A 22991-nucleotide genomic window follows, 5' to 3' on the forward strand; every position below is an offset into this window, starting at 1 on the left:
TAATACCTACAAATATCTAGGATTGATTTTCACAACAAAGTTAAGTTTGAACACAGCATGAACCGAAATGTGCAGGAAGGGGAAAAAGGGTTTTTTTGAAATTATTAGAGCTATGCAAAAATTAAAGTCTATTGACCCTTCACTTTACCTGAAACTCTTTAACACACAGATAGAGCCGATGCTCACATATGCAGCAGAAATTTGGGGTATCTACGAGAATAAACAAATGGAAATCATTCATACATATGCAATAAAACGTTTTTTGAAATACCACTTCATTCATCTAATCAAGTAGCATATGGGGAAACGGGTAGATATCCACTGAAAATTCCTACAATAATTAAGTGCATAAAGTATTGGTTAAAACTTGTTAAATTACTGCCGACAAGACTGTGTAAGCAGGCTTATGAAATGTTACTACAGCAGCATGAAGAAGGAAAGAAAAACTGGATAGACAATGTAAAAAATGTTCTAGTCAAAAATGGGTTTGGGATTGTATGGATTAGCCAAGGAGTAGGGAGTGATGTCGCATTTATTTCGGAATTTAAGGATCGTCTTATCAACATATACAAGTAAAACTGGCATTCAGACATGGAAGAAAATGCAAGATATAATTGGTATTTTTCGTTCAAAAAAATACATTTCTATAATTACAAATAAATGGTAACGGTGTCTCCTTTCTCGATTTCGATGCAGGACCTTAGGGCTTAATACAAATAGAGTATGGTATATATTCAAAATAGTGAAAGTGATAGTGTATGTCAGTTGTGTCATCAGGATTTAGAAAATGAGGATCATTTTGTTTTCCATTGTAAGGAATACAATGTTATTAGAAATGATTATACATTCTTTACACATCCGTTTGCATTAAGACATGATCTAGTAGCTATCCTTTCATCAAATAATGAATACATCCTATTTTCACTTGCCAAATATGTTGTAGAAGCATACAACATTCGAAGGAAAAGATTAACCGAACGATCGTTTTAACATGATAGAAACATAATGCAGAATAAAATATAAGATCCATAACTCAATTTAGATTGGTAAATAACCAAAAAGAGGCTCGGCTGCAAAGTTGGATGGTCATATGTTCGAATTAATTACTTTGTATTATGCATGAGTAATATGGAATATGTTGTATTAATGTTGTGGGTGTGAATGTATGAGTGTTTATGAATATGTACTTATTTGCCTGTTATTTCCCCTTATTTTTCGTTTTACTTTTTCTTTTCGTCGTTTTACTAAAATAAGCTGAATAATCCCCCTTGGCACTAGAGCTGTAAAACGCTATTTGCCAATAAAAAATTTGTCATTGTCATTGTCTCTCTCTCTCTCTCTCTCTCTCTCTCTCTGTATGTGTGTGTGTGTGTGTAAACATTCACATTGCCTGTGGAAGTAGCAAGGATCTCACTGTCTCAGTATCATTGTTAGAGCACTTTCTGAAAATGTGCAAGCATTTCCACTTGAAAGAAGTATGTGCTGACAAATGTTGTATAGTGGAAATTCTTTGTAGTGTTTGTTTCAGGGGTACACTAGTCAGTTTTGTACTATAGATGTGTCAGAGATGCATATATCTGTGCTGAATAAATATCACAGCTAAGAATGTGACCAACAAACAACACACACACACACACACACACACACACATACACACACACACACACACACACACACACACACACATATCAATTCAATTCAAAATGTCACATACCGTGCTTGTTTTGAAGACCTTGTTCATAAAAAGTGAAGGAATATCATCGCTACTGAGGGTGCGGTCCTTTTCAGTTCATGAAGCTCGCCATGCTCTCTGCAGTCAGTTCGTGGCTGGTATTCGTTGCGATGTCACCTTTTTTCCTTTGAAGTTCGAACAGCACACACAGTACTTCTTTCCTCCCATTTTCCCCAGACCCATTGTGAAGCATTTACACAAGTACAATCGATGAACTCGCAACTTTCGCTTTTAGAGACTCCCCACAAATTCTCTTTCTGGCGTAATCAAGGGCAAACTACTCTAATTTTTTTTCTAACGAACAAGGTCTATAACAACAACAAACAAATAAAAAAGGTTGATTTAGGATGAAACTGAACTCTGACAAAATAACACTTCCTAAGGTGCTTCACTTCCACTTGGTGCTCCATGAGAGAGATACAGTGCTTGGTTATTGCCGCAGCAATGGTGCGGTGCTGTCAGGTTTGTGATCCCTAGCTCCCTGCTGCGGAGAAAGTCTACAACACAGGCAGGAAGCAGATCTGCAGTACAGGAGAAAAACCTTGATCCACCTTATGATGTTGGTGATGATGCTTTGTTGCAGGGAATGGGACCGGCAGTGGGAAAATTCTCCAGCGCTTCCCTGAGAATGACTGGGAGGACTGCCCCTTCACCATGGGGCTGGAGCTGGTATGCCCCCTGTGTGTGTGTGTGTGTGTGTGTGTGTGTGTGTGTGTGCGCGTGTGCGTGTGTGCGTGCGTGTGCGTGTGTTTTGTTACTCTCTTTGTAAGTACGGGGTGGGGGGCTGGGGGGGTCTGTGTCAGCATGTCTGTATCTTAATCATTATGTGTGCTTCTGTGATGGTCTCTCTCTCTCTATATATATTTATAAGAAAACTTTATGCCAAGTTATGGTGAAAGTTTGACTGCTTGTTTTTATTCTGATGCTAATCAATATTAGTACTATGAGGCCCAGTCCTCTCCTTCCACAGGACCTGGTCACACTTCAGTGGAGTGGGAAAATTAGAGAAGAGAGCATTTTACCAAGCACATAACACTATGATGAAATGGGGCATCAGACCCTGATCACTGGTTAATACTGGATCTCAAGTCCAACATCTTAATGATTCCACCACAGCGCCCCCATTGTCAAGTCTAGTCAAGTCAAAATTATTTGTATGGAGGGTAAAAGAGTAAGCTCGCATGTTTTTTTGTGTTTTTTTTCTTATATCCTGCCCTCAGAAAAAAAAGAGCAAAAATAGCATCTTAACAAAGTTAACTTACATGATGCTGACTGAATTACAGCACATGAAAGCAACATACTTTTGCTTCCTTGGTGGTTGTCAACTTTTCTGTTGTTGATGTGTGTGTGTGTCTGTGTGTGTGTGTGTGTGTGTGTGGATGTGGGTTAATGCACACATTGTGTGTGTGTGTGACAGTTTTGCCAGCCCACAGGCTACGCCCTGTCTACCCAGCAGCAGCAGCCCGCATTCTACGTGGCTGTTCTTACAGACATCGATGCTGACCGCCATTACTGCGCAACCTTCACCTTCCATGAGACAGTGGCCATGACCCCATCCAAGCCAGATGACGTGGATGCTGATGACCATGACACCACCATTGTTCACCATTCCCTTATGTATGCCCCCAAAAGTCTGGTCCTTGTCTCCCGCCTGGACTACTTTGAGGCCTTCAGGGTCAGTACTCTGTGTGTGTGTATGTGTGATTGTGTATGTGTGTGTGTATAGGTGTGTGTGTGTAGGTGTTTGTACATTTGTGTGTGTGTGTATTTGTGTGTTTATATATATATATATATATTTTTTTTGGTTCTTATATTTGTGCAAGTATTACTTTGTGTGTATACATGTGTGTGTGTGTGTGTGTGTGTGCACGCTCACACACATGCACATTTGTGCGTGCATGTGTATGTTCGTTCTTTAGTTTAGCGTCTTTTCACTATCAGTGATATTAGCTGTTGGGGGGTGGGGGGGGGGGGGGGGGAAGGTGGTATAACTAACATGCAATTACATTTAACAGTAACAATTCAATAATAATAATCATAATAATCAGAAACCATTAACACAATTCTGAAGTGCATTAAAGGAATGTAGAAATCGGGCTATGAACTAATGCCTGTGAAAGTTCGACCATAAGAACCTCGTCAGAAATAACTTTACAAAAATCATCTGCAGAATCATTATTCTCTTTGAAATACTTGGGCAAGAAGGTACGTAACTGCTGGCAGTGAAACAAACAATGATGCGAGCTGAACTGCTTACCACAGATGCATGTAACATTTTTACTATACTTTATCTTCAGCGCATCAAGTTTTATACGGAAGAAAGTAGAGGTTATTAATCTTGTATAGCAAGCTGATGGATTCAGTATCTTTTCTTTAATAATATTCTCGGGGAATAATGTTCCTTTATGGTTTAAAAACTTTAACTTCCATCAGTTATGAAATCGACCCCATGCTGATTTTTCTAACAAAGTGTATGCCTCTTTTACGGAGAGACGGACATGTATTTTTGTCGATTTTTCTTAATCTTGTGCTCCTCTTTTAGCTGCTTTATCAACAGTTTCATTGCCAAGAATGCCCACATGAGAAGGCACCCAACAAAAACTGACCTCAGTCCCTTTAATCCTTAAACAATGTACCAAATGATTTGCCTCAATAACTAAGTCAAGTCTTGTTTCAAGGTTTGAATAATTCTAGAGCATAAAGTACTGATTTGGAATCAACAAAGAATGCTATTTTTGAGAAAACTATTTGATGGCTCACTAAGTAGTTCAGAGCTTGTATAATAGCAATTAGCTCAGCTGTGAATATGGAAAGGTGTTTTCCAATAAAGTCAGATTTTTCAACTTTAAAGGCAGGAATATAGAAAGCCGCACCAGCGTTTTTGTCATCAAGAACGATCCATCTGTAAATATATGGAGATGATTCTGATATTTTTCTGTTATATGAATTCTGGCAGTACTTGTTGTGATATTGATGTTTTCTTCCTTTTTTGTTTCAGAATAAGTGATATCAAAATCAATCGTTTGTATCAGTCTGATCTTGATAACATTGGTAACTATATGTTTGAAAATGGTCTAGCTTTGTCGACTGAAAAAACATGTATGATGTTGTTTAATTCAGGTGGTAACCCATCTAGCACACCCATTTTTAAATTACTTGGTGACGTCATTGATTATAAACAGGTAGTGAAGTTTTTAGGCGTTCATCTTACTTCAGAGCTGACATGGAACATTCACTTTGATTACATCTTAACAAAGGCAAGGAAAAGTATCAATTTTATGAAAATTATAAGCCGCTTACCCTGGGGAATGGATACAAAAACATTGATTCATCTTGCCATGGCCCTTGTAAGATCTAAGATAACCTATGCACAAGAAATATTTTTCAGTGCACCTAAATATCTATTACAAAAGATTCAAAGTGTAGACTGTAAGGCTATCAAAATTGCCCTCGGAGTGCCCTCTCATGAATCCAATCAGGAAACATAAAAAACAGCCGGAATTCTCCCCTTAAATGAACATCGTGAGTTAGCAACAGCAAAATTCGCTGTGAGGTACACTTCAGTGACAAAAAAATTCATTGCTGATGAACTGACAGTAAAATCAGACATTGATTTTCCTAAAAGAGCTAAAGCCATTTCATCACAAGAAACAGTTGCAACTTACATTTCAAATCTGTTAAAAGAATCTGATATTAACATGAAAGAGTTAGCTGCAAAACCACATCATTCTCCTGTTCCTTTTTGGGAAATGTTGAAAGTATGTGTATGTGTGTATACATGTATGCTCGTGTTTTGGTGTGCTTGTGTGTGTGAACGTCAGATAATTGAGCAAGCTTATGTCCAGCATACTTGGCTTTGTGTTTTTGCTATTTTTGTTTGTTTGTTTTGTTTTTATGAGGTGAACCTATTTTTACATTGCAGGTTATTAGCAAATAACAGCTTGTAATTTATATAACTCATTAACTGTGTTGGTCAGACAGGTCAGTGTCTTAGATTCATTGTTGTGAATAGAATATGTCTTTATTACCAAGTGTACTGGGGTCACAAGGAATATTGGGGGGATAGTACATAACAAGATATGAACATAAATCGAAAATCATACACAAACACAGATACAGTAGAAATTAGGATACATACAAGTGCATATCAGTATAAAAACTTGCCCATACTCACACATGTACACGCACACGCACACACACACACACACACACACACACACAAGCACACACTCTCTCTCTCTCTCTCTCTCTCTCTCTCTCACACACACACACACACACACACATTTGAACAGAAGCCGCATATTACATGTGGATGGGGCTGATGACTAGATCTTCAGGTAGATGGTTGTTGATTGCACAATTCTATTTATCATAAAGGAAATTTTCTATCTAAAATTACGTTTAAATAACATACTTACTGTGACCCAACTAGTGCAGACTCCGGCAGGGGTCTGAAATTCCTGCCTGTGCAAACTACTATCCGCCTATGCGGAGAAAATGAAACTACGGCCGATAACCTCCCAGAGATAGGTAACCTCCCCTTTGTCCCGCTGGCTAGCGCCCTCTTTTGACGGCAATATGCCATCACCAGCGCAGCGAGCAGGGAGAACAGGAAGCGGGGAGGCCGGGAGGGTCTTAAATTTGGGTCACGGTAAGTATGTTATTTAAACGTAATTTTAGATAGAAAATTTCCTTTTAATTACACATACTTAACCGTGACCCAACTAGTGCAGAATAGCGCGACAAGGTGGAGGGCTCGCCTGTTCTACTGTCTGTGTGCTGTGATGGCCTGTTGTGCAACTACCACAGAAGCGATGCCTCTTAAGCCATCATCCGGAAGGCGTGCGACGTCTCTCTGGTAGAAGTCGATGAGCCATCATCCCTAAAGCAATAGATGTCCCTCAAGTAGAATTCGGCGAAAGTACAGTGTACTGTGCCACCTAAGGATATTGGTGCGGGCAAAGAAGACTGAGGCCCACAGCTGTATTGTGGGGGAGGTCTGTGGACCACAGCTGTGCTGATAAATGTAAGGCAAAGAAAATCGGGTCGGTGGGTTGAATCGACACTTTACTGAGAGTCCTTCGAATCAAAGGAAGGGAAGGAAACACGTACCCTCATAGGGTTGTCTCATTTGAGTGAGGTTGAGCGTCAATGCAAGCAGTGCACATGTGGTTTGATCTGATGATTCCACATCGGATGTGGGCCGATAGTGGAAGTGATTTTTGTTTTTGAAGGGAACTGTGGCACAAGACAGGTAGGTCACCATGTTGGGCTTGCCTTAGGCATGACAGCCAGATCTGTAGAGCTCCTTCATGCGAGCTGACAGGCAATGGGCGCCCCCCCACCACTTTTTTGTCGTTGCCAAAAAATGACAGCACTGGTATGTTGCCTATGCACAGAATGGCAGACATTTGGCAACAAAAGACTTGATGTCCCTGGTGTCTCTGGGACAGGGTTGTGTAATTGCCCAGGTAGGTACCATCACGAAGGGGCATTCGGAAGGTTTGGTGGCTTCTCTACCTGAGTGTGGCATGTTGGAGTAACCTGCAGAAAGTTGTCAGCAGTCAATGGCTGGGTTGGATCAGGCTGTGGAAGTGCATTTCATGTGCCCACAGGTCACTCAGTCTCATTCTGTGGTGGAATACCAAATGGAAGAGGGTTTCCATGGGGAAAATTTTTTGCTGGAGGTTCTTTAGTGAGAAAGGGGACCAGATCCATGACAGGCCTCTGGCTGTGTGTGGTGCGCAGTGAGTCTGGGATGGAGCGGGGCGGGGCAGGGAGGTAAGTGGCTCAAGATGTGTTGTACTGGCTATTTACATCAAAGCACTGATCTGACATACGTTTTCAGTATGGCCAACTGCAAAGTGAGAGCTGTATTATCAGTGGTTTCTTAATTGCAAAGGGAAATCATTTGCAGCTTGGTCTTTCATGAATGACTATGTCTCTCAGACTAGAAGTCAAATTGCACTGGGACTTAGTGCTATAGCCTTGGGCCTAACTAGCCATTTTGATCCGTCCTAAGGCCCTCTTAATCGAGGGACCGGGGATGCAACTTAGGCAAAACACTCTCTACTGGAAATTGTATAATCAAATTCCAGCCCAAATAGTTGGGACAGCAGTTGCCTCCTCTGCTGTTCTGATGGTGACTGTCGTACACGACTGATTATCATATATTGTTCCTAGGAGGACACCAATCAGCATGGGTAAATCAGGAAACAGATGCTGTGTGCTTGAGGGATGAAGGTGTCCACCATGCAGGTTATGTTGCAATGTAAGGGAGCCGGAAAGAGTTGACGGGGTCTTGTGGTGCAACCATGTGTCTGAAAGACATGGTGCTTGCTTCCGAAGTGACAACAAAGTCATCCTCTGACAGGCCCTTGACTGAAGGCTGGGGCTCCATGATGGGATAGCCTGCCTAGGCTAGAAACCCCTGGAAGTGTCTCATTGGAAAGACAGTGCTTGAGAAGGAATGCCCATCTGTAACCACAGCAGTGGTTGTGTGTTGAGGCTGAAGGATCGGGCAGGGAAGACCAAGTGCAGAAAGTGCTTTCAAACGCCAATTGTTTGAGACGTTGATGCTGGATCTCTGTTCAAGCAAGGTGATGGGGCGAACTGATGTGCTTGAATGCGGCATCTGCCGTGCTGGTATGAGTGGGCAGTAAGGTACACCCCTGTGGCTAATGGACGGTTCGTTGTGCTTTGTGAGACGCATCCGTCCTCGTCAATATGCCTTTCTCCCAAATGTAGAGGAAAACAATTATGACCCAGGCCTTCTGCTACTAGTGAGGAGTGGAAGAGATGGACTTAGGGTGATTGTCTCCTGCCCAGTGGGCAGTTTTTGGGTCCGCTGAAATTTGGGAATCGAAGATTGGCACCCCTTCATGGGAAGGCTGGCTAGGATGTAGGGCCCGTGTGGAGCTGTTGTCACAACCACAGTGGTGCACACCAAGGGTTGTTGTAGGCAAGGGGGGGAAGAAGGGATGCCTTACAAACTGGGGAGGAATGAAGGGCATGTGTGTCCGGAGTGGCACCTCTAAGTTGGACTGCCTCATCCCTCCTTGTGCCAAGTTAGGGCATCTCCAGCCCTATGGGTGATTGTTGTGGACTGCCTCATCCCTCCTTGTGTCAAGTTAGGGCATCTCCAGCCCTATGGTTGATTGTTGTAGGCAAATGAGTTGGGTTGCCTTGTCCCTCCTTGCGCCAAGAGAGGGCATTCTTAACCCTGGGAAGGGGGTGTGTGGGTCCCTAAGGACCAGCCACTACTAAAATGTGAAGGAGCATACATTCAGGCATGAATGAGGCAGTTTTGTCTGTGAGTGCAGTCGTCCTCCGAAAGCAAGGTAGGAATGAATTTATGAAAAGAATACATACATGTGCAAAGGGATTATAAACTTCCATCAGCTCAAGTTATGATGTCAGAAATATGCCAATGACAAGGGATCGAAACACAAGAAATAAGCGGCTGTATAAGCATACGTGTAGCGTGCACAGATATAGCCAAGTAAATGGGTAAGTGTGCATAACCAGTAATGGAAAGGAATCTGTTTATGCACCTAAATATGAGATGTACATACACATATGAATAAAGTGCAAGTATGTAGGCGCAGAGAGTTCATGGCATTGTGCACAGAAGGCCGCAAATGCAAGTGTGCCTATATTGCTATGTAGGGAATCTCAATGAATAGATGTCAATGAATAGAGATAGAAATATAATTGTACATGTTTAATAAGAAAGTTGTCTGAACCTATCCCATAAGCGCACACGCATGTTTATTCTGAGGGATAAGTATACCTCTATAAGTGAATAAATGTAGCAAGATATCTCATAGATATATATGTATATGTGTGTGTATATATATACATATATATATATATATATATGTATAAAAATGTGTGTTTTTTGTTTGTTTTTTCTTATATATATATATATATATTTCGTGATTGGTGATTGTTGATTGTGATAAAAATCAAAAGGACAGAAGGGGAAATATTGTGATTTATTTCCTGTTATTGTGTATCACAAGAAGAGAATGGTAATAGGACTGGTTGCCTTCAGAGGGCTGTGTGCAAGTGTGGGGGGATGAAGAACCCCAAAGTTCAGTCGCCAACAGCCTGAGAAACCGCAAGAAAGGTGCAGTTGCTGTGCAAAGTTGTGTTAAGTCCATGAATGGGCATGAGGACCCAATGAGAATTCGAAGAAACATCGTTGGTGGGCAGCACGGGGGGCAGGAGTGACGTGCTGTGTCGGTTACAAATGCGGAGTTGCCTCCCTTGGCGCCGATATTCGGCGAAAAGGATGGTGTCTTCAGAGCACATATCCCCCGGTGTGACGTTTCCTCACTGTAGAGGGAGGAGCGTCATGCTGAGTGTGAGAGTCCGTGGTTCAATGCCACCTTAACCGATAATAATAATGTCCCTTAGTGCCATGGGCATCCCGACCCGAATCGGTCGCCATCGGACGCGAGACGGTGGGGACATGTGGCATGATGGCGCCGTAACCAGACAAGATCGGCCCAAGCACTGCTGAGTGGTAGGATTGAGTTATCAAGAGGCACTCCGACGTGGAATTGCCGATATTAGTCTGGGTAACAGTGGAGATATGCAGTGGGGCATAAAAAACTGGCACTGCCGAAGTTCAATGGGCTGTGCACGCATCTGCTCTGTGCGCAAGGGGTGGAGCAGGCGCTAGGTGTGGCACCAGTGCATAATTGCCGCAGCAAGTTCCCAATGGGTTGCTGGTTGTTTGGTTGAGCAGCTTGCTGAGACGCCATTAGTGGATGGGAAACAGCAGCAACCGGCGGTGTGGCAGATGGGGTCATCACCACAAAGCTTGAAGGGACCGAGCACGCACCTGCACTGTTGGCGAGGAGCCATGCCGGTAAAGGGAAGTAACTGCAGCGGTCACCGGCAAGGGTGCCGAAGCAGGAGTGGTCTCCCTTGGATCGGAAAATCGGACAAGGGGAGGGTGCACACGCATAGGCAAGCGTGTCCCCTAGTGGTCCACCTTCCTCCCTACCCCTGGGGAGGGCATCCCTAAGCGCCTCGATCGCCAAAGGATCCGAGACGGAAGAGGCATGCCGCGTGGGGGGCGCGTGAGCCACTGTCACGGCCGCCGCCACGGACGCATCGCACATAGGGCCCAGTCTAGCGTGCGGATCCAAAACCAGTGTATGGTGTTGTTTGCCAAAGGGGTTATGGCACATTCCCAGTATGTGTAATGAAAGGGGTTATGGCACATTCCATTGTTGACATGGGAAAAGTGATAGAGGAGATTCAGATCGACTCGGGTGTCCTACCGACTGGCAGGGCCGAGAAACGCGGATCGCGTTGACTTCGTTCGCGAATTGAAAAGGAAAGCATCAATGGCACCACTGACCTGAGTATGGGGTAACGTACCCCTAGAAGTCGCCGGAGAGGGTGCAGGAGGTAGTGGAGGTCTGGAGTCGACCGGAGGAAGCGAAGGAAGTGGGGAAGGCGTCGGGTTGGCGTTGTTGAGAGGGCCAGAAATAGAGGGCCCAGAGTGTCTGCGAATCGATTGCAATCGCGCCTTAATTTTAGCCTGATATCCCAATCGAACCATATAATTATGTGACCTGGTTTGAGACAAAATTTGACAAAAAACAAGAATGCCAGAGAATCGACAGACAGACAGAAAATACGAAAAAACTTAGCCGTATGGAGAGCACAGGACAGGAGTCATAATGGCTGCCGGAAAAAGAGGGCGCTAGCCAGTGGGACAAAGGGGAGGTTACCTACTTCCGGGAGGTTATCGGCCGCAGTTTCATTTTCTCCGCATAGGCGGATAGTAGTTTGCACAGGCAGGAATGTCAGACCCCTGCCGGAGTCTGCACTAGTTGGGTCACGGTTAAGTATGTGTAATTAAATGGGTTTGTTTGCTTGAATAAGAGGGAAGGCGACTTGTTTATCCTCCTACAGAACTGCCTTGGGATCATCTACACGGTGTACATGGAGAACATGCAAGTGCAGATAGAGACACTGGTGGGCAACATTCTGGGCTGTATACAGGTCCCCCCTCCTGGTATGTTCTCTATATGTCTGTGAAATATGTGTGTGTGTGTGTGTATGTACGCGTGCCTGTGAGCATGTTCATATTACCACAATGGAGAGACAAGATGTTTCAGAAGTTATGCCCCATGTCAGCAAAATTTCGTGTTCCATTTTGATAAGAAAACCACTTTTTTTGTTGTTCATATGTTGTTGTTGTTTTTTGTTTGTTTTTTTCTGTGGATAATTTCCCTGATATATGTGTTGGTGTGTGTTTAACAATAGAGATGTGTAACAATAATTCAATGCAAGTGTTTATCTAACTGATATATCTGTCAATCTTTTTATTTATCTATGTATCTATCGATCTGTCTGTCTGTATTATGTATATCTATCTGCCTGTCTGTCTATCTGTCTGTCTATCTATATATCTGCTTGTCTTGTCTGTATATATGTCTATCTTATATCTATCTCTCTATCTATCTGTCTGTCTGTCTGTCTATCACAGCTCTTCACAATTTATCTATCAATCTGTCTGTTTATCTTTGTGATCAAATGTGACTGGTTTTTGTCTCGTTTGTCATTTATCAGATGGATTCCCCCGTCTCCTCGACAAAGGCGGCAGTACGTTGCAGGTCCTCCAGTCCTCCGTAGAGCTTCCGGGATGCTGGGATTGGGTTGGGCCATGTTTTCTCTCAGAGCGCTCTCAGAGCGGGCAGGACTGCAGCAGATGTTCTGTTGGCTGGCTGCCTGTTCTGCAGGGGCACTGCTCTGTGTCACCAATACGGAGTTTTGGTGTATAGGTGGTGTTTTAGGCGGTTGTGGCCTGTCCTGATCCAGAAAATGGCTACCTGCTCTCGACGAGTCAGCAGGTAGTACGGGTCTGCTCTGTTGTGGCATGGATGCTGCTGCTTCCATTGTTCTGCAGATGGTCCTGGATTCAGAGTAGTTGGTAGACTTGTCCCTCTGCTCTTTTGTAGTGCCTTCCTTTGCCTGGGAGTCAGCAGTCTCGTTGCCAAGCACGTTGCCGTGGGAGGGAATCCACTGCAGGGTGACTGTGTGACTTGTGCAGAGGGAGGTGAGAGAGGAGGACAGATCGTTGAGTTCTGGATCTCTGTTGGACCAAAGGGCCTGCAAGATGGACAGGGCGTCGGTCAGGAAGACAACATTGTGGCTGGTGTAGGGGCTGGCCTCGATGTGGGCTGCTGCTGTTTTCAAGGCTTTCTATCTGTCTGTCTGTCTGCCTATCACAGCTCTTCACAATTTATCTATCAATCTGTCTGTTTATCTTTGTGATCAAATGTGACCAGTGAAGTCTTCATCTTTCTGTGCCTATTTCTTTACCTCTTGCACACTCTTACCTGCCATGCCTCCTCCCTTCCCTGTCTTCCTCAGCCTGCTGTGCACTGTACAGGCTCTGGTGTGTTGACACAGGTGGCCCCCAGGTTCGGTTCTCAATAGGAGCAGGGGACCGCCAGGCTCTGCAGCCTCCTCTCAGCTCCACACTGCCGGTCAGCCATGACTCTGTGGCCCTCTTCTTCGACCAGATGGGTCAGTACGCTTCCCTCCCTCTGTAGGGGACAATGAGGGAGTGTGGAACACCAGTAGAAATATGTATAGAAGGGCAGTGTGTGTCTGTGTGTATGTACATGCATGGAAGGATTTGAATGTGTACATGTATATTGGGTACATTTTTAGTTTATTGTATATATTCATGGGCTTCTGTTTCTTTCTATTTATTTTGACAATTACAGTAGCATCTGTATTTACATTTTAGTAGTGTATGGGAGAGGGAGAAATACGTTTCATACAGAAAAATCAAAGTGTGATACTGCCTGTTTCAGGTAACTGATAGCATAACGAGAGTTTGCTGCTATGTTTTTCAGTGAATCAGAGTGGAATTGTGCAAGAGCTTGACACAGCCTTTTCAGGTAAACGAGAGCATCATGTTTTTTCTTCTTCACATCTTTCCTGAAAGTAGTTCTCTGTGTGTGTGTGTGTGTGTGTGTGTGTGTGTGTGTGTGTGTGTGTTGTTGTTGTCATTGTTGTGCAGGTATCAACAATGCCATCCTTGTATTCTGTGCGGCACTGACGGACAACAAGATTCTCTTTTACTCCAACAGTTACTGCCGCCTCACTGCTGCCTGTCGCGCCATCATTGCCCTCTACTACCCCCTGAAATACAGGTTTCCAGCTATCTTTTTTCATTTGATAGTAAAAGACAGCTGTGTCTGTACCCCCATGATGTGTGAAGGACTGTGTTTATATCCACATGACGTGTCTTACAGCTATGTTGTTTGTTTTTTTTACCCATGGTGTGTCTTACAACTGTGTACATATCCCTGCAGTATATGAAGGGCAGTGTGTTTTGGATGACATGGCGTGTGGTGTGTCTGACAGCTGTGTGTGTGAAGAGCAGTGCGTTTTGGATGACACAGTGTGATGTGTGTCTGACAGCTGTGTGTGTGAAGAGCAGTGTGTTTTGGATGACATGGCGTGTGGTGTGTCTGACAGCTGTGTGTGTGAAGAGCAGTGCATTTTGGATGACATGGCGTGTGGTGTGTCTGACAGCTGTGTGTGTGAAGAACAGTGCGTTTTGGATGACATGGCGTGTGGTGTGTCTGACAGCTGTGTGTGTGAAGAGCAGTGCGTTTTGGATGACACAGTGTGATGTGTGTCTGACAGCTGTGTGTGTGAAGAGCAGTGTGTTTTGGATGACATGGTGTGATGTGTGTCTGACAGCTGTGTGTGTGAAGAACAGTGTGTTTTGGATGACACAGTGTGATGTGTGTCTGACAGCTGTGTGTGTGAAGAGCAGTGTGTTTTGGATGACATGGTGTGTGGTGTGTCTGACAGCTGTGTGTGTGAAGAGCAGTGTGTTTTGGATGACATGGTGTGATGTGTGTTTGACAGCTGTGTGTGTGAAGAGCAGTGTGTTTTGGATGACATAGCGTGTGGTGTGTCTGACAGCTGTGTGTGTGAAGAGCAGTGTGTTTTGGATGACATGGTGTGATGTGTGTTTGACAGCTGTGTGTGTGAAGAGCAGTGTGTTTTGGATGACATGGTGTGATGTGTGTCTGACAGCTGTGTGTGTGAAGAACAGTGTGTTTTGGATGACATGGTGTGATGTGTGTCTGACAGCTGTGTGTGTGAAGAACAGTGTGTTTTGGATGACATGGTGTGATGTGTGTCTGACAGCTGTGTGTGTGAAGAACAGTGTGTTTTGGATGACATGGTGTGATGTGTGTCTGACAGCTGTGTGTGTGAAGAACAGTGTGTTTTGGATGACATGGTGTGATGTGTGTCTGACAGCTGTGTGTGTGAAGAACAGTGTGTTTTGGATGACATGGTGTGATGTGTGTCTGACAGCTGTGTGTGTGAAGAACAGTGTGTTTTGGATGACATGGTGTGATGTGTGTCTGACAGCTGTGTGTGTGAAGAACAGTGTGTTTTGGATGACATGGTGTGATGTGTGTCTGACAGCTGTGTGTGTGAAGAACAGTGTGTTTTGGATGACATGGTGTGATGTGTGTCTGACTGCTGTGTGTGTGAAGAGCAGTGTGTTTTGGATGACATGGTGTGAGGTGTGTTTGACAGCTGCATGTATATAGAGCTGTGTGTTGTGGATGACATGATGTGTGGTGTGTTTGACAGCAGTGTGTGTGAAGAGCAGCATATTGTGGATGACATGGTGTGTGGTGTGTCTGACAGCTATGTGTACATCCCTATTTTACCTGTCTCCCTGCTGGAGGTGCTCACTACCCCCACCCCCTTCATCGCTGGAGTGCACGCGTCTCTCAAGGACCAAGTGATGGATCTGGTGAGTGTTGTTGAGGAGGGAGCAATAGACAGGGCTGTTACTTGGACATTGGTATGTATTGTATTGTATTGTATTGTATTGTATGACTTTTCGTCTTAACAGATTTCTCTGTGGAAAATGGGAGATGCTCTCCACAGGAAGAGCACATTGCCACTGTGCAGCACTACCCTTTTCTCTTTTCTCTGTCTGCAAGTGTATTGGTTCTACTATTAAAGTGGAGTTTTATACAGAGTTTAGCCAGGGACAGCTGTTTTGTTGCCATGGGTTCATAAATGCATGATAAATGCATGTTGCAGTGCTGAATATGGGTTACTGATTTATTGTCTCATCTGTGTTAATTAATCTTATTGCCTGCTGTGCATGCATTCTTGATCTTTGTATGGTTTACAGTCCTCTTCTTTCTCTGTGGCAGACAGATTCTTGTTTGTTGTCCTTCCTTTTGTTTTGTCATTGTCACTGGGCCATCACATTGATGTTTTTGTTTGTTTGTGTCTGGCCTGGCAGCATGCCATGCAACAAGCCATCTATGTGATGTTGATGGTTGGTGAGTGTGTTGTGGGATGACAGTGTATGGTGATGTCAACACATGCTGTCTTGAGCTGCCATGATGTGGGCAACATAGTCAGCTAGGCTATGAGCATCAGTCATTTGATAAATGCTGTCTTTTTAGTGTGAATGCAGCTGTATTTCAGTGTGTATGATACTTGTTGACATGTTGTTCATGTAAATGTTTGTTTCAGTTGGATATGATGCCACTTGATACTGTGGTCAATATAGATGTGATTGTATTCAGCTTCAGTTGGAATCTAATGGTTACTGTATGTCTGTTTCATTTGGATGGTGATAATGGTTGATGTTATTGACAGTACTTGTGAAAGTGGTTGATGTTATGGTCAATGTACGTATGAAAGTGGTTGATGTTATGGTCATTGTACAAATGAAAGAGGTTGATGTTATGGTCAATGTACGTGTAAAAGTGGTTGATGTTATGGTCAGTGTATGTGTGATAGTGGTCTATGTTATGGTCAGTGTATGTGTGATAGTGGTTTATGTTATGGTCAGTGTATGTGTGATAGTGGTTGATGTTATGTCAGTGTACATGTAATAGTGGTTGATGTTATGGTTAGTGTACATGTTTGTTTCAGTTGGATGTGATACTGGTGGATCTTGATGGGGGAGACATCCGGATACCAGAGTGTGTGACGGTGCCCCTCATATCAGAACCCATCCTGTCACGCACCAAGAAATGTCTCAACATGGCAAGTGCCTGCAGCATGCCTCCCACCACCCTCATCAACACACACACCATCCTGTCACTTCACCAACAAACACAGTTTCAGTTTCACTTTCAAGGAGGTGTCACAACATGCAGACTGATTTATATTACACCCCACCACATCTGCATTGAAAAAATTGAAATAAAACAGGGATGAGGAAAAAAGGGAAAAAAGGAGATGATTAAGCATAAACCTGGCATGCTAGTCAGGCCTTGAGAACCCACCCCCATATTTGTGTTATTCATTAACTTAACATGAAATAACACAATTTAGCAAAATGAACAAATAAGTAGATGGATTAAGATACAATAAAATGAAAGGTACACAGAAGGCAAATAAACGAAATAAAATAAGAAGAAAAGTGTGCCACATTCGGAACACACCCACCATCATGTGACAAATAACAACTTCTTCTACTAGTACAAGTGTTACTTCTGCTTCTGCCACCACTGCAGGCTGTGTGAATCCACATTCAGACAAATATCAAGCTCCTGCTTATGATGAGGGTGACATTTTCATATGGCATCTTCCATTTAAAGGAGTTATACTCAGTCTGCAAAATAAGAGGCACTTGGCAAAAGTGTTTGGGAGTTGGACATTTGATCCAGTGTTCACTTCACTCTGATTTTCCTCACTCCACCCAGGTGTGAAATGGCAGCTGACTCTGAATGGGGAAGGTTAAAACAGGGGATGGTGCCCCACCTTCCTGTGCCAAGCGCAAGACACGGTGGAACTGAAATCACTGCCCTGATGGCCATAAAAGGCTGTGAGACCTTCATGTTTAATCAAACAAAACATTAAATGCAATGCCAAGTTTAAAAAAAAAAAAGGAAAAAAAAAGAATTGTGCCAAAGCAATCCATTGCCCATTTCATTTTAAGATACACCAGTATGTGGAGTGCACCATCTTGTTTCTTTTATAAATCAGAAAATAATGCCAGTAAACTGCATACAGCTTTATTGATCAATGTTGCTCAGTTGATTGAATGCCTGATTAGTTACTTGTTTGGTTGGTCACTTGACTGGTGAAATGATGAATTGATTGATTGCTTATAATGGTTTACTGTTTCCCAGATTTTGTTACCTGACCTGTTGTCTGCTGACTATGCCTTTCCTCCATCACCCCGCAAAGTGTCTGCGCCCATTCAGAGAGTGAGTGGACACTGACACAGACACTGATATGGACAAAGATGCAGACACTGACATAGTAACATAGACAATCACATGGACAGACACTGACATAGACAGTAACATAGACACTAACATAGACTAAACACATGCTCTGATACAGACACTGGCATAGACACTGAAACAGACACTGATATAGGCACAGACACTAACATTCATATTGACATAGACACAGGCACTGGCACAGACACTGACACTAACACTGACAGTGCTGTGTTCAGCTGGAGGACAGTGACCCTTTTTTGAGGGGACCAGTAAATTGTGTGGTGTACATTCTAAAGATTTTAGGGATAAGGAGAATGACTTTTATCCATTTTGTGTAGTATTTGTCAGATAATCTTAAGATTTCATGGTAGAGGTACAAAATTGTTTGGAGTTTTGTTGTTTGTTTTTTTGTTGTTCACTTTTCCTTTTCACCATGATTCCTTAGAAAGTACATAGATATGCCAAAACTGACACCCTCTGCATCATTGTGCATGAGGATTTTTTGTTGGTGTGGTTTCCCTTTCCCTGTTTCACTTCACTCAGTGTCTGTGTCCTGTCTCTTTGGGCCTGTTGCCTGTCAGTCTTCCCTTTGCTGACACCCTGGAGGAACACCTTGAGTCCACCGTGCTGGACAACCAGAATGTGGAGGCAGCATGGGGCGCACTGCATGAGACGGTGTACAACACTGCCATGGAGTGCCTGGGGCCTTCTGTCAGGAAGCGCAAAGACTGGTTTGATAAGAACTGCACTGAGATCAAGCAGCTGCTAGAAGACAAACGCCAAGCCTACAGAGCCCACATTGAAGATCCCAAGTCACTGTCAAAGAAAGACATACTGAAGAGCGCACACAGCACCATCCAGCTGAAGCTGTGGCAGATGCAGGATTCCTGGTTGAGCAACAAAGCTGATGAGATCCAGGGCTTTGCAGACAGGAACGACATGAAGAACTTCTATAACGGTCTGAAAAAAGTCTACGGTCCCACCACCTCCAGATCTACTCCACTCCTCAGTGCTGATGGTTCTACCCTGATCACTGACAAGAACGGGATCCTTGAGAGATGGGCTGAACACTTTGACAGCGTACTGAACCGCCCTTCCACCATCAATGATGAAGCCATCGACCGACTCCCCCAGGTGCCAGTCAGTGAGTCGTTGGATGCCATTCCAACTTTGGAGGAGACCCAGAAAGCTATCCGTCTGCTATCCAGTGGCAAAGCCCCTGGCTCAGACTCCATTCCAGCTGAAGTCTACAAAGAAGGTGGTATGGCGCTGACTGAGAAGCTTCATCAGCTGTTCCAGCTCATCTGGCAGCATGAGGCAGTTCCACAGGACTTCAGAGACGCTTCCATCATACACCTGTACAAGCACAAAGGAAACCGTCAGGCCTGTGACAACCATCGTGGAATATCCCTGCTGTCTGTCGCAGGCAAGACTCTGGCCAGAGTGCTACTCAACTGTCTCATAGTGCACCTTGAGCAAGGTCTCCTACCAGAGAGCCAGTGTGGCTTCCGGAAAGAACGCGGGACTATCGACATGGTGTTTGCTGCCAGGCAGCTCCAGGAGAAGTGTCAGGAACAGAACGCCGACCTTTACTCCACCTATGTCGATCTGACCAAGGCCTTCGATACTGTTAGCAGAGATGGCCTTTGGAGAATCATGGCGAAGTACGGATGTCCCAGAAAGTTCATCACCATCATACGGCAACTACATGATGGGATGCTGGCTTGAGCCCAAGACAACGGAGAGATTTCAGAACCATTCCCTGTCTTCAACGGAGTCAAGCAAGGGTGTGTTCTTGCCCCCACCCTGTTCAGTCTCATGTTTTCAGCCATGCTGACAGATGCCTTCAGAGACTCTGACGTAGGCATTGGCATCAGGTACCGCACAGATGGCTCACTCTTCAACCTCAGGAGGCTTCAAGCAAAAACCAAGGTGAGGACAGACACCGTCAACGACTTCCTGTTTGCTGATGACTGCGCTCTCAACGCTGCCTCCGAAGCTGACATGCAACACAGTGTTGACAAGTTCTCTGCTGCCTGTGACAACTTTGGCCTCACAATCAGCACAAAGAAGACTGAGGTGATGCACCAGCCAGCTCCAGGAAAGCCTTACGTTGAACCAAACATCTTCATCAACGGGCAATGACTGAACGCGGTGGAGAAGTTCACATACCTGGGCAGTACACTCTCTCGCACAGTTGTCATCGACGATGAGGTGAATGCCAGACTCGCCAAAGCCAGTGCTGCCTTCGGCAGACTCCATAAGAACATTTGGAACAGGAGAGGCATCACCCTGGAGACGAAGCTCAAAGTACACAAGGCCATAGTTCTCACCACACTGCTCTATGGATGTGAATCATGGACGGTCTACAAACGCCACGCCAAAAAGCTGAACCACTTCCACACCACCAGCCTCAGAAAATTTCTCGGCATAAAGTGGCAAGAGAAGATCCCTGACACAGAGGTGCTCACTCGTGCAAACTTGCCCAGCATCTACACCATCTTGATGCAGGCCCAGCTGCGCTGGGCAGGCCATGTAGTTCGCATGCCAGACCACCGGCTCCCCAAGAAACTGCTGTACGGCGAACTCCAACATGGCAAGTGCTCCCATGGAGGCCAAAAGAAGCGCTTCAAAGACACTCTGAAAGCTTCTCTGAAGGCCTTCAACATCAGCCACAACACATAGGAGCTGAATGCAATGGACAGACCAAAGTGGCGTTCAGCTGTCCACAAAGGCGCCAAATCCTGTGAGGCCAACAGAATCGCTGCAGCAGAGCAACGCAGACAGGCCAGGAAAAGCAGTGCCAGCAAGTCCCTGACAGCCACCACCATCCCCTGTCCACACTGCATCAGAACCTTCTGGGTGCGAATTGGCCTGACCAGTCATCTGCGCACCCACAGAGCCCAACCCACCCACCCCCACGATGACTAGATGGTCCTCGTCGATCCCAACAGACGAACCACCACCACAGAATTGTTTGGAGTTTTGTTGTTTGTTTTTTGTTGTTCACTTTTCCTTTTCACCATGATACCTTTTTAGAAAGTACATAGATATGCCAAAACTGACACCCTCTACATCATTGTGCATGAGGATTTTTTGTTGGTGTGGTTTCCCTTTCCCTGTTTCATTTCACTCAGTGTCTGTGTCCCGTCTCTTCGGGCCTGTTGCCTGTCAGTCTTCCCTTCTGTTCTTTCTGTGTCCCCTCTCTTCAGGCCTGTTGCCTGTCAGTCTTCCCTTCTGTTCTTTCTGTGTCCCCTCTCTTCAGGCCTGTTGCCTGTCAGTCTTCCCTTCTGTTCTTTCTGTGTCCCCTCTCTTCAGGCCTGTTGCCTGTCAGTCTTCCCTTCTGTTCTTTCTGTCTCCCGTCTCTTCAGACCTGTTGCCTGTCAGTCTTCCCTTCTGTTCTTTCTGTGTCCCCTCTCTTCAGGCCTGTTGCCTGTCAGTCTTCCCTTCTGTTCTTTCTGTGTCCCCTCTCTTCGGGCCTGTTGCCTGTCAGTCTTCCCTTCTGTTCTTTCTGTGTCTGTCTTTCTGTCCTTTTGTGCTTTTTTGTGTTTTTGAGGGCAAGACTGTGCTGTGTGCATGTGTGAGTGAGTGTTTGTGTTTGTGTGTGTGTGTGTGTGTGTGTGTGTACTGGAAAAGGAAATGTCTGATTTTGACCTTACGCAGAGGAATACCTGTAAGGCAAAGACTACTGAAATCCATTCTGACCTTCAGGACAAGGAAATACGTGCAGTGTTCATCCGGATGTTTGCGGAGCTGTTCACCGGATACAGGTCCAGTCTAGCCCTGATCCGTATCCACCCTGAACCATTCATCACCTTCCACAAGGTCAGACCCACCACTCTCACGCCACAGGGGTGGTCCTAATGATGATGATGATGATGGATGATATATGGTGTGTTGACTGGCAGCAGTGTATATAAACTTTACTTTAATGTCAATAAACCTCACTGTAGACTGGTAGCATTGTTTATAAACCTCACTGTATTGTCATGGTGACCATATATAGATGTGGACTAAGCAACACTGTTTATAAACATCTTGTCTAATTTTAAAGAGCAAAAATTAAGCTTTCTTGTCATATATGTCATGATGTGGTTTATTCCATTTAATAGAATTTGTCTTCGAAAATTGAGTGATTTTTCAGTAGAGGAATTTTTGACTCACTTGTGTAAACAAAGTGAGTCTATGTTTTAATCCGGTGTTTGGTTGTGTGTGTCTGTGTCTGTGTGTCTATGTGTCCGTGGTAAACTTTAACGTTGCCATTTTCTCTGCAAATACTTTGTCAGTTAACACCAAATTAGGCATAAAAATAGGAAAAATTCAGTTCTTTCCAGTCATCTTGTTTAAAACAATATTGCACCTCTGGGATGGGCATAAAAAATAATAAAAGAAGCCAAATTATATGCAAACTGCATTTACTGTTATATTTATATTTTTTTTTATTCTGTAAACTTAGCACTTTGATCTGATATTCTGACACAACAACAAGAGCAGTCATTATTATCATTTTTTGTTCAAACAGGAACTTCTTTTGCTAAGCATGGAAGTTATAGTGTCCATGTTTAGCAGGTGTGTTGTGTGCATTTCAGGTGTGTGTTGTGTGCATTTCAGGAGTATATTGTATGCATTTCAGGTGAGTGTTGTATACCAGGTGAGTGTTGTGTGCATTTCATGTATGTGTTGCATGCATTTCAGGTGTGTTTTATATGCATTTGGGTGAGTGTTGTTTTTCAGGTAATTGTTGTATGTATTTCAAGTGAGTGTTGTGTGTATTCCATGTATGTGTTGTGTCCATTTCAGGTGAGTGTTGTCTGTATTTCAGGCAGACTTCCTGGGCCAGCGGGGGATGGTGGAGGACCAGTTTGTGATGAGGGTGTTTGAAGGCATGGGCTTCAGTGCCTTTGTGGCGGAGAGAGGGCCCCCTTACAGAGTCTGTGATATCTTTGATGAGGTAAGTTCTTTATTCCTCTTTTCATTATTATTAA

The 22991-nt window shown here is 44.2% G+C and overlaps 1 protein-coding gene across 4 annotated transcripts in view; it reads left to right on the top strand.

Annotated features, from left to right (window-relative positions):
* Window positions 1–22991, top strand: part of LOC143301440 (myotubularin-related protein 13-like) — a 303236-nt gene that overhangs the window by 71160 nt on the left and 209085 nt on the right. For all 4 annotated transcript variants that reach the window (XM_076615734.1, XM_076615735.1, XM_076615736.1 and 1 more), the window contains exons 2-11: window positions 2316–2401; window positions 3150–3407; window positions 11669–11771; window positions 13172–13288; window positions 13791–13923; window positions 15449–15557; window positions 16703–16816; window positions 17908–17985; window positions 21718–21831; window positions 22829–22957. In XM_076615734.1, the coding sequence (XP_076471849.1) occupies window positions 2316–2401; window positions 3150–3407; window positions 11669–11771; window positions 13172–13288; window positions 13791–13923; window positions 15449–15557; window positions 16703–16816; window positions 17908–17985; window positions 21718–21831; window positions 22829–22957 (1241 nt within the window). The remainder of the gene's footprint in view (window positions 1–2315; window positions 2402–3149; window positions 3408–11668; window positions 11772–13171; window positions 13289–13790; window positions 13924–15448; window positions 15558–16702; window positions 16817–17907; window positions 17986–21717; window positions 21832–22828; window positions 22958–22991) is intronic.

The sequence above is a fragment of the Babylonia areolata genome, chromosome 27 (assembly GCF_041734735.1).
Source record: "Babylonia areolata isolate BAREFJ2019XMU chromosome 27, ASM4173473v1, whole genome shotgun sequence".
In the NCBI taxonomy this organism is placed as follows: domain Eukaryota; kingdom Metazoa; phylum Mollusca; class Gastropoda; order Neogastropoda; family Buccinidae; genus Babylonia; species Babylonia areolata.